The following is a 13135-nucleotide window of genomic DNA, read 5'->3' as shown; positions in this document are numbered from 1 at the left end:
ATAATAATATAATAAAAATAGCTGTTCTCAAGATTTTACACAAATTCCTCACTTTCTCACTTACATATTAAACCATCTTCATTTTCTCCATATAAGTAAAGTTTCATTTTGTACATATTATTTTAAGGTGTACTCCAGAAATGATATCAATACTGAAATGTAATTCCTGTGGAAAAGCTTTGGACATTGCACGCACTGCCCGTGACATGTTGGGTGGGAATGGCATTTCTGATGAATATCATATTATTAGACATGTTCTGAATCTGGAATCAGTCAATACATATGAAGGTAAGGTCATATACTTTTCTGTCTTTTTCCTCTTTGTTTCCTGAATGCAAATAATGGACAACTGCACTTGATCAATCTGTTATAGGTACTCACGATATCCATGCTCTCATTCTTGGGAGAGCTATAACTGGAATACAAGCATTTAGCTAAAAACTGGACTAAATATTGTGTTGCTACTGAATATTTATGCATTGCTGTATTTTCTGAGGTATGTGTGACAATACTTATTCACTGTGATTCTAAAATATGTAAATAATACTGTACATATTTATTTATTTATTGCTGTATTCTGAATGAGAATATCCAGTGTGTTTTACTCAAAGTTTACCTGGAATAGAAAAAGTAAATCAGTCACCAATCCAAAGATTGCACTTTACCACCAAGCCACACTTACCTGCAATATGAAGTGTAAATTTTATGTCAACACTGTAAGTTCTAGTTTTCTGTCCATAAAATTTATTAATAATAACTGACACTGAACTGATGTTTGACTGTGTGTGGAAAATACACTCCTGGAAATGTAAAAAAGAACACATGGACACCGGTGTGTCAGACCCACCATACTTGTTCCGGACACTGCGAGAGGGCTGTACAAGCAATGATCACACGCACGGCACAGCGGACACACCAGGAACCGCGGTGTTGGCCGTCGAATGGCGCTAGCTGCGCAGCATTTGTGCACCGCCGCCGTCAGTGTCAGCCAGTTTGCCGTGGCATACGGAGCTCCATCGCAGTCTTTAACACTGGTAGCATGCCGCGACAGCGTGGACGTGAACCGTATGTGCAGTTGACGGACTTTGAGTGAGGGCGTATAGTGGGCATGCGGGAGGCCGGGTGGACGTACCGCCGAATTGCTCAACACGTGGGGCGTGAGGTCTCCACAGTACATCGATGTTGTCGCCAGTGGTCGGCGGAAGGTGCACGTGCCCGTCGACCTGGGACCGGACCGCAGCGACGCATGGATGCACGCCAAGACTGTAGGAACCTACGCAGTGCCGTAGGGGACCGCACCGCCACTTCCCAGGAAATTAGGGACACTGTTGCTCCTGGGGTATCGCCGAGGACCATTCGGAACCGTCTCCATGAAGCTGGGCTACGGTCCCGCACACCGTTAGGCCGTCTTCCGCTCACGCCCCAACATCGTGCAGCCCGCCTCCAGTGGTGTCGTGACAGGCGTGAATGGAGGGACGAATGGAGACGTGTCGTCTTCAGCGATGAGAGTCGCTTCTGCCTTGGTGCCAATGATGGTCGTATGCGTGTCTGGCGCCGTGCAGGTGAGCGCCACAATCAGGACTGCATACGACCGAGGCACACAGGGCCAACACCCGGCATCATGGTGTGGGGAGCGATCTCCTACACTGGCCGTACACCACTGGTGATCGTCGAGGGGACACTGAATAGTGCACGGTACACCCAAACCGTCAACGAACCCATCGTTCTACCATCCCTAGACCGGCAAGGGAACTTGCTGTTCCAACAGGACAATGCACGTCCGCATATATCCTGTGCCACCCAACGTGCTCTAGAAGGTGTAAGTCAACTACCCTGGCCAGCAAGATCTCCGGATCTGTCCCCCATTGAGCATGTTTGGGACTGGATGAAGCGTCGTCTCACGCGGTCTGCACGTCCAGCACGAACGCTGGTCCAACTGAGGCGCCAGGTGGAAATGGCATGGCAAGCCGTTCCACAGGACTACATCCAGCATCTCTATGATCGTCTCCATGGGAGAATAGCAGCCTGCATTGCTGCGAAAGGTGGATATACACTGTACTAGTGCCGACATTGTGCATGCTCTGTTGCCTGTGTCTATGTGCCTGTGGTTCTGTCAGTGTGATCATGTGATGTATCTGACCCCAGGAATGTGTCAATAAAGTTTCCCCTTCCTGGGACAATGAATTCACGGTGTTCTTATTTCAATTTCCAGGAGTGTATAATGAGGAAAACAGGACATACAATTTCCTAACTCTGCCTATGATTCCTATACAATGAATAATGTTTGTAGAAGTATGAAGCCACAATTATTTAGTTTATTGTTTATCCATAGATAAATCATATGTCTAACATCAGTTTGATACAAAGAGAAAACACAAGTAAAAGTTTACTGACAAGAATTAGGAAATAGATCTGCTGTTCACTTGCCCCATGGGTGATGCATCTGTTCATTTAAAAGATTATAAGATCACACTAACTTTTATTACTGACTTTCAAGTACTATGTAAGAACATGTTATTTCTCATAAATACTGAACATTTACTGGAAACACTGACTTCTGTTTCTGAAATGTTCAATATACTGTCTTCTTTCATAAACAGCACTGCACCCTGCTGCTGATTTTTATAGACTTACTAGCTGACAAACCCAGCATTGCGTGGATATTAATTTTGCCAATTTTCTATTAGAAATGAAACCTTGTATGTATTTGAGCAGTATACTTGGTGTGAGATGTGCAGTTTTGTGAACATCACTATGGCAATGCCTCTCCATATCTCTGTAGGCAGCTATAGTTTTCGTCTAATGCCGTTTGTGCTTCACAGTTCAAACATGCCAAAAGCACAAGCAGGTGTAAGGGATTACCTTAAGTTGACTTGACTAGGAGTGTTTTAGTACTTAAGAACAAGTTTATTTAAATGTCATGCATGATGCAAAAGTTTCTCCTGATCTGTACATCATACAATGATATAATTTTATAGTTACATTCAGCAGCTTTTGTGGATAGTGTCTGCAAAATGTGTTGTGAATAGAGTTAGTAGCAAAGGAGTAAAAAATGTAAATGTCATGCACAATGTAGCAGTTTTTCATGCATCTCAGTGTTAATGAAGTCATATGTCCTGAACTGTGGTGGGTAGGTGGTTCTTACCCCTCAGCAATTGTTGCTTGACAGTAATGGATATGTATATCATGTTTGGTTGAAATTGGTCCACTGGTTTAGGAGAAGATGTGGAACATACTGTGGTGGGTAGGTGGTTCTTACCCCTCAGCAATTGTTGCTTGACAGTAATGGATATGTATATCATGTTTGGTTGAAATTGGTCCACTGGTTTAGGAGAAGATGTGGAACATACAAAACACACACACACACCAGCAGCAGTAGCAGCAGATAGTTTTGAAAGCTAGAGTATTTTTGTATAATTTTATATGTTTTGGGCGTACTAACAGTTTTGCCCCCAGAAAATAGGCACTGGGAAGAAATTCTGTCTCATAATTTATTGTTTTATCAGGTGAAGTTTTCTTTTGATGCAACAACAACTTTCTCTGACAAAACTACTGCTAGATGCATGTAAACTAACCTGCTTGTAAAGGTGTGTTTACATCTGTGTAACTTTATGTGTGCACGATAGTTCAATTCTTTTATCTTGGCGGCTCGCGCATGCCCGCCCACATACGGGAGATTGCTGCATTGCCAGTTGCACACGATGCACGCACCAAGAGAAGCAGTGCCATAGGATAGAATAGTTCCTAAGCTTACATTTAGGGGCGAGCGCGCAGTTCATGAAGTAAAGCTACCACGGCCGCATTAACCCTTTCGCTGATACAAAGATGTGCTCCCTGCATTCCGCGCTGTGCGCGTTTGTCACTGCACTGCTCGCCTGTGCAGACACATGGTGTTCTGACTGCTTTGACACACTTATCATTCGATTTCACAAAAACTATTTGGCCCAAAAATTAGATTTTTACACATCTTCTTGACTGATACCTTCCCCCCATAAACCCTTTCGCTGATACAAAGATGTGCTCCCTGCATTCCGCGCTGTGCGCGTTTGTCACTGCACTGCTCGCCTGTGCAGACACATGGTGTTCTGACTGCTTTGACACACTTATCATTCGATTTCACAAAAACTATTTGGCCCAAAAATTAGATTTTTACACATCTTCTTGACTGATACCTTCCCCCCATAAATGAATTAATTTTGTTTTGATGTTCAACGCAGTTATTATGCAGCATTAAATATAGTAAACCATTGCACGAAATTTTTGAAGAGTTTGCAGAGGTAAAAGTCCATAGAGTATACTTTCCGTATGGTTGATTTTAGTTGCCGCAACGTTGAGAATGAAATGTGGACAAGATACCTAAATTTCATGTAAAATTTACTGTATAACAATATCTCATTTAATTTAAGTACCACATAGGTGTCGTATGTAATAATGAGAAATATTCCATCTTTCGTGACTAACAAAAGTTTTATTTACACTGGGCATGTTTGGCTTTATTTAAAAGTACTTCAAGCGATCAAAAGGAAGTAGACAAAATACATTATACAAAACTGTGAACTTACAAAAACATTAGGACTCCATCTATCAGTGAAGTGTTCTGAGCTATGTCAAATATAATTTTTGTGTGTGGCACACACAAACAGCATTTATTTGCTAAAACACTGATCAGCCGACACAAACATTGAATATTGTGTTACCGCAGCACAAAACTATGAAAGGTGACTTGGCAATGGAGGAGACAAAATACTGTCCTCTGAAGATGCTTCAAAAGAGAGAAATGCGTCTGGTCTAAATAAGTCGCTTATTACAGTTGCAGAAGAGGAATATATTTCAGTACCATTGGTAAAACTGCAACTGTGGAACAAAAACAAGAAAGAGAACATGAGTACCATTGTGTATGTGTCATACCTTTTGTTGATTGAAGTGCTTTAAAATAAAGCCAAACTTGCCCAGTGTAAATAAAACTTTTGTTACAGTCGCGAAAGATGGAATATTTCTCAATATTACATATGACACCTATGTGGTACTTAAATTAAATGAGATATTGTTATACAGTAAATTTTATATGAAATTTAGGTATCTTGTCCACATTTCAATCTCAACATTGTGGCAACTAAAATCGACCATACAGAAAGTATACTCTATGGACTTTTACCTCTGCAAACTCTTCAAAATTTCGTGCAATGGTTTACTACATTTTGCTGCACAATAACTGTGTTGAACATCGAAACAAAATTAAGTCATTTATGAGGGGAAGATATCAGTCAAGAAGATGTGTAAAAATCTAATTTTTGGGCCAAATACTTTTTGTGAAATCGAATGATAAGTGTGTCAAAGCAGTGGGAACACCATGTGTCTACACAGGCTAGCAGTCCAGTGATGACAAAATCATGCACAGCATGGAATTCGAGGAGCACATGTCTGCAGCAGCGAAAGGGTTAATGAAGAGACAAAGCACTAGAAATTTCAAAAAATTGCATTCAAACGAATAAAATTCGTGAAGTAAGACACTGCGATATTGTTTTTAAATAAAGAAAATATTAAGCACCGCACAAGGTTTGAACTCATAACCTTTTGCTTAGTAGCCCAACACCTTAACCGTTACAACCTTTTGCTTAGTAGCCCAACACCTTAACCGTTACAACCTTCTGCTTAGTAGCCCAACACCTTAACCATTACGCTAACGCAGCTCATCTTACAATGTAACTATATGAGGAGTCTAACACGTCATGCAAAATACTGACAAACACTGTTGGTATGACTATGAATTACTGACGCTTCGTCGAAGTAAAATAGGAAATAAACACTTACCGCCGTTCTTTATTGCGAAAAAGCGGTTAGTGAGATTGATACAAACACCTTTCCTTGCTATCGCCTGAATTAGGAGTCTTATTACTTGTTAGGTTTAATTAATTAATAGAATATGAAGCAATTGGTATAAAGAATGTTTTTCCCAAACTTTCTATAAATGAAAGTCTGCTATCAAGACATTGATTTTGTTCTTTTACTTTAATTATGACTGAACGTTTCTAAAACTGAAACCACTCATCCATGCTCTGCACTGCAGTCGAGATCTGGCAACGTCGTTCTCTGTTCATTGGCTGATTGTGTTTTGTGATGTCAGATGCGCAGAACGAACCTAAACATGGCCGCCAACATAAATGACGCGCACTATAGGTGCATGTAGCCATTGAACGGAGAGGTGAGGGGGTGAATGCAACTTCGCAGAGTCACACGGGCTTCTGATTTGTGCACACAGGCTGCCCCATGTAGGCACAGGAATCTCCGCACTCCAGACAGGGAGACAAATGCAGCAGTCGTGTACGTCTATGTAATTTGAAGAATATTATCATGCATTTCTTGTTTGTGGCTGGTATATTCTGCAGATTATAAAGTCAGTGTGAAATGAAATGATTGTCTACAGTTTTTCACAACAAAAACAATCTAGAAACAATAAAGACACACCTGAACACAATAAAGCCATTGTTTGTACTTCTGACAAGTACGTATTGATGAGGAGTGATTCTGGGACTCTTGATGTGTCAGCATTGACCCGTTTCCTTTACATGTCACTTCAGTTCATTGATAGTTTGCGTATAAAAATAGTAGTAGTAGTAGTAGTAGTAGTAGTAGTAGTAGTAGTAGTAGTAATAGTAATAATAATAATAATAATAATAATAATAAAGTCCACCTTACTAAGGTACCAATCTGGCAGTGTCGCTGCAAGTCCTCAGTGGTGCATGAATAATTTAGTCTCAGATCCTGAAATTGTATTAGTTGGTGTTCTCACAGTTCAGGGACAAATGTAACACCATTGATTTAATTTTGATACTCTTCCTTATTTATTCAGATTAAGTTGCACGCAACTGATGACCAGTTCTCACACTTTTTCGTAGTATCAGCAGTTTATAAAAATAATTTCATTAGTAATACTCATCTAATCAGTCCACTTTCTCTCCAGATAATAACACTAGTTGGCCAAGTTAGTTAGCGAATATAATGGACTTTTAACAGTGGCAGGATAACTCATCGATAGCGCTCTAACAGGTTCAACAATCATGTCTCACTTATCGATATTTACACCTATCACTGACTGACTACACAAGGAAGTTCATACACGTTTATTTTCACAGCTGAGCACAGATCTTTTCACTGATGTGTTGACAAAATAATTGCTGATTGTGGGACTGATTAAGGTACAGTGCTCGTGGTGCAGGGTGCGGTGACTAGAAGCCAGGATGCTGCAAATGGGTGGTGGAGCTGAGGTCGAGCCCAGATGGCAGAGGACGGCAGCTGCAAATGTAACAAGTTCTTTTATTGACACATCTGAACTGCTTGATGCATAGGGTCAGTGTCCAGCTGGCTGCCGAATTCTGCTTGGCTGTCTGCCCGCACAACCCTTGTTGCCGGTTCGGCACTACATCGTGCCAGTGACCTTGTTACATAAGCTGGTTACATGGACCCTGCACCATCATTGTGCAAATTTTATGCTGCTATGGCTTCTGTGGCCCCAAGTACCATCTGCTGACATCACAGCAGGGGTGCCCACCACACTAGACCCCCCGTCTGGCAGTGGCTGGTGTGCATGGGAAGAAACCTCCTGCCCCCTGGGCAGGAGTTGGCTGTGCTGCCGGGGATGTACATGAGTGGCCAGTGGTGTCATGCCTCCATAAGTCTGTGGAGAGATGTAGTGTGCAAAACTGCTGTCCTGCAGTGGCCTCGACTAATAACCTCTGTTGACAAGGCCATGTGGTGTCCTCATTTGGCACAGCTGCATCATCTCGGTTGGGCTGCGAGACTAAGAATTATTCTATTAAAAAAATGACTAGTGCTTGTGGCTGGCAGCAAGATGTGTATGCACCACTACCAGTAACAGATGGCATCTATATTCAAGTGTGTGCCAGTTTAAGGTTTTCAGCATTCCTGTGAGTCAAACAAACCTGTGACCATTCATACTACTTTTACTTGTTTACATTCAATATACATGTCAGTACTAATTCTTATGGGCCCCATACACTTGAAATGGAATGTGGAAGTGTTTTTAAGCAGTTTCCTGTGTAGATTGACTGCATTATCCTACTATGCTACCAATGAACAATGAACAATGTTTTTTTTTTAGTCCTACTGCCCCAACAGTTATCATTCCAGTGGGAGACAGCACCTTAAACCTGTTGGTAAAAGTGATAAGTGTAGAACTTTGAAGTTCTTCCCAGTCCTAGCCTTCCTATGGACCAACCATTGACTCACCACTCAAAGTCTAGTTGTCGACATCTTGTATTTCCTGGAGAAGGAACAGTACCCGTGAGAGAGGATAGTAGTTCACGCTCCTTTGACAGAAGTCTACCCAACCATCCATTCACACCGGCTTTCAAATGCTTGATAGCAGTCTGGACAATTTCCAATTACTTGCAAACACCATGTAGTCCACCCAGTGCCTGAGAGCAGCATTCACAGTGGGGCTGCATGTGGGTGGTGCGATGTTTATCTGAACAACAAACAGTAATTTAATTGGCTAGATAAAACATCTACTCACCAAGCAGTGGCAGAACACACACATAAAAGAATGTTGTAATTAGGCAAGCTTTCAGAGTCAGTGGCTCCTTCTTCAGGCAGAAGGGTTGAAGGGGAAGGAAGAGGGGTGAGTGAAAAGGACTGGAGAGGTCTAGGAAAAGGGGTAGACTTTGGGAAAGTCACCCAGAACCGCAGGTTGGGGGAGACTCACCACACGGGACGAGAAGGATAGACTGATTATTGAGGACTGCATTGGATGAGATTTGAAAACCAGAGAGCACACAGAGCGTAGTTACTGTGAAGAGATGCTGAGGTGGAAGAAGTTAACATAAATTAAGGCCAGGTGGGTGGTGAGAACCAAGGACATGTTGTAGTGCTAGTTCCCACCTGCGGAGTTCTGAGAAATTAGTGTCTGAGGAAGAATCCAGATGGCATGTTTGGTGAAACAGACACCGAGATCGCGATAGTCACGTTGTAGAGCCTGCATGTTTCATGTATACACCCTCTGCCTTTGTCCATTCATCCTAATTGATAATTTGGTGGTCGTCAAGCTGATGTAAAAGGTCGAACAGTGTTTACATGACAGCTGGTACATGACGTGTTGTTTCACAGGTGGCTCTCCCTTTGATAGTATATGTTTGCCAGTTACAAGGCTGCTATAGTTGGTGGTAGGAGGGTGCATAGGGCAAGTCTTGCAGCAGGGATGGTCACAGGGGTAAGAGCCATTGGGTAGGGAGATGGGTGCAGAAGGAGCATAGTGTCTGACAAGAATATTGTGGAGATTGGGGGGGGGAGGGAGGGTAGGGGAGGGGAGGGGAGGGGAGGGGAGGGGAGGGGGGGGAGGGGAGGGGGGGGTGACGAAAAGCTGTTCTAGATGTGGTGGGAAAAATTTCAGACAGAATGCATCTCATTTCAGGGCATGATTTTAGGAAGTCATTGACCTGTCGAAGTAACTGACTTATGCATTCCAGTCCAGGACAAAACTGAGTCACCAGTGTTGTGTTCTGAAGCTGTTTTTTTGGAGGGATCAGCAGTACCAGGATTGGATTTGATGGCCCGGGAAATCTGCTTTTGAACTAGGCTGGTGAAGTAATTACGTGCAGTGAAGGCTGAGGTGAGACTGGTGGTGTATTGCTGTAAAGAGTCTACATCTGAACAAATACGTTTGCCTTGACATGTCAAATGTTCCCTCCCATACAGCTTTGACATTTGAGACAAATGTATTTGTTCAGATGCAAACTCTTTAGAGCAATACACCAAGAATTTCACCTCAGCCTTCACTGCACTTAATTACCCCACCAGCCAAGTTCAAAAGCATATTTCCTGGGCCATCCCATCCAATCCTGGTATTGCTGATCACTGTAAAAACAGCTTTGAAGCACACCACTGGTGACTCAGTATTATCCTGGTCTTTAATGTGTAATCAGCTACTTCAACAGGGCCATGACTTCCTAAAAACATACCATGAAATTAGATTCATTCTGTCTGAAATTGTACCCATCACATCTAGAACAGCTTTTTGTTGCCCTCCCAATCTCTGCAATATTCTTGTCGGGTCCTGTGCTCCGTCTGCACCCATCTCCCTACCCTATGGCTCCTAGCCCAGTGACCGTCCTCACTGCAAGACTTGCCATATGCACCCTCCTACCACCACCTATAGCAGCCCTGTAACTGGCAAAAGATATACTATCAAAGGGAGAGCCACCTGTGAAATGACATGTCTTGTACCAGCTGGTATGTAAACACCGTTTGGCCTTTTATATCTGCATGACAACCACCAGATTATCAATTAGGATGAATGGGCATAGGCAGAGGGTGTATATTGGGAGCATGCAATATCCTGTTGCAGAGCATGCTCTACAACATGATAACCATGACCTCGGAGTCTGTTTCACCACACATGCCATCTGTACTCTTTCCCCAGACACCAGTTTCTCAGAACTCTGCAAGTGGGAACTAGCACTACAACATGTCCTTGGTTCTCGTGAACCATCTGGCCTTAATATATGTTAACTTCTTCCATCCCAGCATTTCTTCACAGTAACTACTCTTCTCTTCACTCCACTTTAGTTTTCTACATCTTTCATTGTCTTACCTATCTATTTTTCACCACCCCCTCCCACATCTGTTACATACAATGTACTTATCTTTTTGCTCTTATTAACTCATGCATGATGTGTAAGCAGTAATCTCTGTCTTGCATATTACCCTGTGTTCCACCTTTAAGGTCTCAGGTTTTCAAATATCATCTGATGCAGTCCCCAACAATCAGTCTTTCCTTCTCATCTTGTGCGGTAAGTCTCCCCTGATCTGCGGTTCTGGGTGACTTTCCCAAAATCTACCCCTTTTCCTAGGCCTCTCCAGTCCTTTTCCTTCACCCCTCTTTCTTCCCCTTCAATCCTTCTGCTCGAAGAAGGAGCCACTGGTTCTAAAAGCTTGCTTAATTACAATTTTCTTTTATGTGTGTGTTCTGCCACCTCTTGGTGAGTAGATTTTTTTTATTTATCCAATTAAATTTAAATTTTTTTTCAAAAACTGATTGTTTTTGTTGAACAATAAACAAGTAACTTTAAACTAATCTTGGATTTTTTAGTTTCGTGATTTATTACCCTACAAGGCCTCCAAGTTCCTTTTTAAGATATGAAGTTTCAACACCCAAGAAAGTGGCTTTTGTTAAATATCAGTGAATTGTTGAAGATTACTTTGTCTCAAACTTCTGTTGAAATCATCTTCATTAACAGATTCATGTGGGGAAATGATTTTCCAAAAATATATTGCTGCTAAAGTTTGCAGAGTACACAACTATAGCTCAAAACCATTGATTTATTGTCAAATATGTTACACACAGTACTCAGAGCTTCCAAAAATTCTGAAAAATGTATCATTTATCACACGTGTACCAACTGAAATCAGGAGGCAGTGGTTGTCTAAATGATGGGTTCTGCTGCCAGAATGTAGTTTGCAATTGACATTGTAGTACAGATCTTTTGCAGCACTCACAGATGTTTGAAGATACACAATATATTATGATACACACAAGCCTTAATACAAACAATAAAATATTTCTAGAATTCTGCATCAGTTTTACCTGACACATGACGTGGTCTCACACCATGGAAAAACTGAAAGTTAGTTTACATATTTAAATTAACATGTGCAATGTTTGGGTCTTTTTACTTAGCTGAATTTGTCACATATTCTACACTAGCATGCCACAGATGAATACTGTAACATCAATTTATGTCGTTTATAAGAGTGAAAATTGTGGAATACCAACCATTTAGGGCAGCTAACAGCAGAATGATTAATGTTTCATGTTGTCTGCTCAGATAATCTGAAATCTGTTTCTTGTCACATTTATTAATGAGAAATATCTATCTGCCTTTCTTAACCTATCTAATAACACTCATGGTGGTGATGCTATAACTGCTATATCAGCTTTGATTCTCTGCTTTATGTTAACTAAATTAAAATGTTATGACCAATTTGTAACTAGATTTAAGACATTTCCCCTTATAAGTCACTTCCCTTACTAATTGTTCAAGGTAAATTTTCGATAAGGATTCATAACAATATCACACAAATCCCTGTTGTTATTGTTTGCCATAATCATTATAGAGTTTTCCAGCCTATAGTTAGTAAGTTGAAATCTTCCCATACCATAACGTAATAAGGTAACTCACAGTTTATGAATTTCCATTATTGTTCATACTGTTTTTGAACAGTAGCTGAGAGGGTGTGGTGCCATGTTTCTCAGTGATAACGATGATGAAAAACTTTGACAATACATACTGTTTAGAGTGACCTGCAATAAACTTAGGTGCATCAGGCCAACACACAACAAATGGAAAATAATATGGATGGACATAAATGTCATGCATGGGACTGATGACGTCGCTGTTTGTTCCCTCCCCCAAATCAATCAACCAATCAAACAAATGTCATGCAGGCAGATGAGATACACTTTTCAAGTAATTGAAATGTGTATACATATAGCTTGATTAATTGTGGAAATACCTTTGTATTAGCAGTGAAAAGGTGTGGTGCACATTCAGAGAACGTTTCATTATTGGTTCCTTTTCCTTTGAAGATATATGCAGTGGTAAATTTTAAACAGTTGTTTTTTCTGCAAGTGAGTATTTACTGTGGTTTGAAGAAACACCATTATTTTCTGTGCACAAGAGAGGTAAGTATTCATAGAATAACAGTCACCTAGAGTGCAGCACATTCAGTGACTGCAGCTCCCGCCCCAGCAATTGCTAAAATAAAAGTTTCATTGAGTAACATTGTGGATATGCTACAACCCTGTCTCACTCCTTTCTCAATGTCTCACTCCTTTCTCAACCACTGCTTCCCTTTCATGCCCTTGGTCTATTATAACTGAGATATCTGTATAAGTTCCATATAATCCTTCACTCCCTTTAGTTTACTCCTGTCACCTTCAGAATGTCAAAGAGTGTGTTCCAGTCAACATTGTCAAAAGCCTTCTCTGAATTTACACAAGCTGTAAACATGGGTTTCCGTTTCCTCAACCTATTTACAAGACCTAAGATAGGTTGTTGGGTCAATATTGCCTCACATGTTCCAATGTTTTCCAAAACCCAAACCTATCTTCTCCGAGGTC

The 13135-nt window shown here is 41.3% G+C and overlaps 1 protein-coding gene across 1 annotated transcript in view; it reads left to right on the top strand.

Annotated features, from left to right (window-relative positions):
- Positions 1-13135, top strand: part of LOC124722267 (glutaryl-CoA dehydrogenase, mitochondrial-like) — a 43918-nt gene that overhangs the window by 27955 nt on the left and 2828 nt on the right. The window contains exons 4-5 of the mRNA XM_047247454.1: positions 128-288; positions 374-496. Coding sequence (XP_047103410.1) covers positions 128-288; positions 374-438 — 226 coding nt within the window. The 3' untranslated portion in view covers positions 439-496. The remainder of the gene's footprint in view (positions 1-127; positions 289-373; positions 497-13135) is intronic.

The sequence above is a fragment of the Schistocerca piceifrons genome, chromosome X, assembly GCF_021461385.2.
Source record: "Schistocerca piceifrons isolate TAMUIC-IGC-003096 chromosome X, iqSchPice1.1, whole genome shotgun sequence".
In the NCBI taxonomy this organism is placed as follows: domain Eukaryota; kingdom Metazoa; phylum Arthropoda; class Insecta; order Orthoptera; family Acrididae; genus Schistocerca; species Schistocerca piceifrons.
The sequence above is the reverse complement of the archived record's forward strand: the minus strand, read 5'-3'. Positions and strand labels throughout refer to the sequence as shown.